The 3,560-nt window shown below is 44.2% G+C and overlaps 1 protein-coding gene across 1 annotated transcript; it reads right to left on the minus strand.

Annotated features, from left to right (window-relative positions):
* Positions 1–705: 705 nt before the first annotated feature.
* LOC122035009 (expansin-A4-like) lies at positions 706–1,893 on the minus strand. The gene is made up of 3 exons (XM_042594370.1): positions 1,717–1,893; positions 1,316–1,628; positions 706–1,235 (listed from the first exon to the last, which is right to left on the minus strand). Exons 1-3 carry the CDS (start codon positions 1,844–1,846, stop codon positions 932–934), a joined length of 747 nt encoding a protein of 248 aa, XP_042450304.1. The 5' UTR covers positions 1,847–1,893; the 3' UTR covers positions 706–931.
* Between the last annotated feature and the right edge of the window lie 1,667 nt (positions 1,894–3,560).

The following is a 3,560-nucleotide window of genomic DNA, read 5'->3' on the forward strand; positions in this document are numbered from 1 at the left end:
CTTAGGCAACAATGGTAACTTAGGATTAGCTTGCTAGTATTTAGAGTAATTTTGGCGAATTCAACAAAGCAAGGGTCAAATCAGTGGAAGGCTTTGCCCAACGGATTAACGAGGTTGAACTAGAGTGCAGTAGAGCAAGAGGCGCATCAATTACGGGAATTTTTAGCATCACGTCAAGAGGTTTGATGATTATCTTATCAGCAGTAATGAGCATCAGCTGGAGGGTAGTGTCGGTTACAAATACAGGAGGTTATGTAGTCTTTTGGAATGATGAGATTGAATAAAGGAAAGGGGCGCTCTCCGACTATTCTCCGTTCTCTCCAAATCTAACTTGGGCGTCAGAGGTGCAGTGAAGTTGCCTTGGCCCCTTCTAACCTCCGGTTAGTCTCTTTCAGAAGAGCCGATTCGTTAGGATTTTATCTGCTCTGTGCCAACCCGCTTAAGGCAGATTCGTTACGAGTCGACCCAGTAGAAGCCAACCCGATTGAAGAAACTGATCCAATAGCATCTGACTATATAAAAGTCGTTATAGGACAATCTAGTAAAAGTTGACTCCTCCCTCGATCTCAGACCGGAACCATTCATTGTATGATTGCTAAAGGTGCATGCTTTAGTTGTTGTATATAGAAAAACGATTGTTCATTCGAGCATAGAAGAAACGAATTATCTATTTTTTAAAAAAACTATAATTCCACAACACATCCATAATTAAGTTGAGGTGCATTACCTTCCTTCCCTGTGACTGTAATTAACGTAAGCCATGGCTTCCATAATTTCCACAAATGGCTTTTAAATTACAGGGTTAAATACTTGCTAAGTATATATATAGTATAGTTTATCTAGGGTTTCGAGTTTAGGAGGCTCCTGCGGGTGCTGCCTGATGAGCTAGCTACCTCTGCGTCCGATGAGCCTTAATTCCTTGATGAGCTACTTAGAATTGTCCACCCTCGAAGGTCTGGCCGAATTGCCATCCAGCCGGTGCGACGTCGAAGCTGGTGACCGTCCGGCCGTCGCTGGTCGTCACCTGGAAGGAGAGACTCTGCCCGTCGAGTAACGAGTTGCTCTGCCAGTTTTGGCCCCAGTTGCGCGACATCGCTTGCCACCCGCCCTTGGACCCCTTGATCGACACGGAGTGCACATCGCCGGCTCCGGCCACGTTCGTGATCAAGACCAAGTTGAAGAAGGAATGGCCGTTGATGGTGAACCGTATTCCCCCCTTCTTCACGCAAGGCACCCTGTAGTGTAGAGTAACAAAAAACAGAGCTTTAGTGACTGCTTGATTCCGGCGAGGGAAGGTAAACGGCGAATGGAGCACCTGCGGAAGGAGACAGGGACGATGCCGGCGCGGTACTGCCCGATATGGAGGAACGCCGGCTGGGCGAGGTCGAAGTGCGGGCGCGGGGGATTGCACCAGCCGCCGTTGTCGCTGGGGAGGTCGTAGGTTGGGGGGCAGAAGTTGGTGGCGGTGACGATGATGGAGCCGGGAAGGCACGACTGGGGGTCGTCGGCGCACTGCAACTCGTAGCAGGAGCCGCAGCTGAGCCCGTCGTTGAACAGCGCCGTGCTGAGCGCCGCCGTGTTGGTGCCGTAGCCGGTGCTGTAGAGGTTCCCGTACCCACAAGCGCCTCCTGCACAGATAGCAATCAATCCAATAACAGTCAGCAAATTAAGAGTTCGCCGGAAACATTTCTTACAAACTGTAGAAATGGAGCTGACCCATGGTTCCGGAGGCGTCACTGCCGCCGTAGAAGGTGGCGTGGGCGGATTCCCACCCGTAGGAGTCCGCAAAGGCGTAGCCGGATAAGAGAAAGAAGAAGTGGAGAAAGAAGAGAGCGCCGGCGGCCATCGGAGGAGAGAACAGGGGATCGAAGTGAAGACCGGCTGTTGGTTGCTGTGTGGACTTGTGGCGATGGAGGAGGGGCATTTATAGGCACGGTGGCAATGGGCGGCGCGACGCTGCCGAGGGCAATGAGACAAAACGAGTTTTGGCTGCTCGCCGGATAGCGACGGCGGGCACATGGAGCGGTGGCAGTTGAAGTACCAACCGCCGGGGATGGGTGTGGTCCTCCATCCACATGTGCTGCCGTATAACGTCGAGGCCATTTCTATTCATCTCCGCCGTGGTTATCAACAACATGCTACTGTTCCCATGAAATGACAGGCAAATCCATATCAGCCACCGTTCATGTATCGATGATAATTTGGACATGTCCCTCGCATTCATAGTTGATTATATATTAAGATTCCATTACATTTAATCAATTGGTGAAGGAATATATATATATATATATATATATATATATATATATATATATATATATATATATATATATATATATATATATATATATAAAAAGCTGATATCCTGTGGGACTTAAGATATGCGACTGTGCGTGCCGGCTTCGTTGGTGGATCGACGTCGACGTGGCATGCGGAGCCTATAGGTTGATCGGTCCACAGACCGATCAGAAGCCTCCCAGACCGATCAGGATATGTTCTGATCGGTCCACAGACCGATCAGAAGTCTCCCAGACCGATCAGGATATGTTCTGATCGGTCCACAGACCGATCAGAAGCCTCCCAGACCGATCAGGATATGTCCTGATCGGTCCAGAGGGCATGCCGCGTCGACGTCGCGCACAGTCGCGCATCTTAAGTCCCGCAGGTTATCAGCTTTGTATATATATATATATATATATATATATTACTATTTTATTAAAAATATCTCCCCTTTACTAACTAACCCTTTACTAACTAACTTTGGTGAAACCTAAAATGAATTTATGTTACTGTCATTTTTTTATTCACATTAAAAATAATTCTAAGGTTTATTAGTAATTTCACAAGCGAAATAATCAGTGATCTACAATTCGAGACTCAGCTACGACGTATTATTATGAATTTTTCTCATCATTAATTTTCTCTGGTTGTTTTATATAAAAAATTATAGTTTTCTTTAGTCCCACATCTTAGAATTGACGACACTATGATCAAAAAAACTTCTATAAATATTTTAGGCCGACGATATTAAAAAAATATACTTTTCTTAATTTCTTTTACTAAGATAAGTATAATATTAAATTAAAATAATTTTTTTTTGCATAGAAAAGCTCGTTACAGTAGTTTATTGCTGGGATTCTCTAGCGTCACCCTCACCCGTCACCCTTGCATTATTGCATGGGTCTGACGAATCTTACCTGGTTCTGAACGTAAGGGTGACACTAGAAAATCCAAATAATTCAGATTTTCAAAGACCCAAATAATTTATATATTATTATATTACACACGCAACGCGTGTGCACGATCACTAGTATATATTAAGATTCCATTACATTTAATCAATTGGTGAAGGAAAAATTAAAGTAATGATGAAGTGTGATAGGATGATCATGAAATTTAGTCATAAGATAAAATTATGTATAATAAATCTTTGTTAGAACTCTGTATTAGGGGGGAATTTGATGATTGAACTGTCTTTGTTATTGATTAAAAATGGTGTTATAACGGTCATGATATAATTAAGTACCCTAATTTATAATAACATAAGGATATCATATATA

The sequence above is a fragment of the Zingiber officinale genome, chromosome 11B (assembly GCF_018446385.1).
Source record: "Zingiber officinale cultivar Zhangliang chromosome 11B, Zo_v1.1, whole genome shotgun sequence".
Lineage (NCBI taxonomy): Eukaryota > Viridiplantae > Streptophyta > Magnoliopsida > Zingiberales > Zingiberaceae > Zingiber > Zingiber officinale.

Excerpts from the sequence above, each read along its gene's own strand:
- LOC122035009 (XM_042594370.1), bottom strand. The coding sequence starts at position 1,846 with ATGGCCGCCGGCGCTCTCTTCTTTCTCCACTTCTTCTTTCTCTTATCC. Across the intron at positions 1,629-1,716 it reads TGACGCCTCCGGAACCATGG|GAGGCGCTTGTGGGTACGGG; the intron begins GTCAGCTCCATT and ends CTATCTGTGCAG. Across the intron at positions 1,236-1,315 it reads GTCCCTGTCTCCTTCCGCAG|GGTGCCTTGCGTGAAGAAGG; the intron begins GTGCTCCATTCG and ends TCTACACTACAG.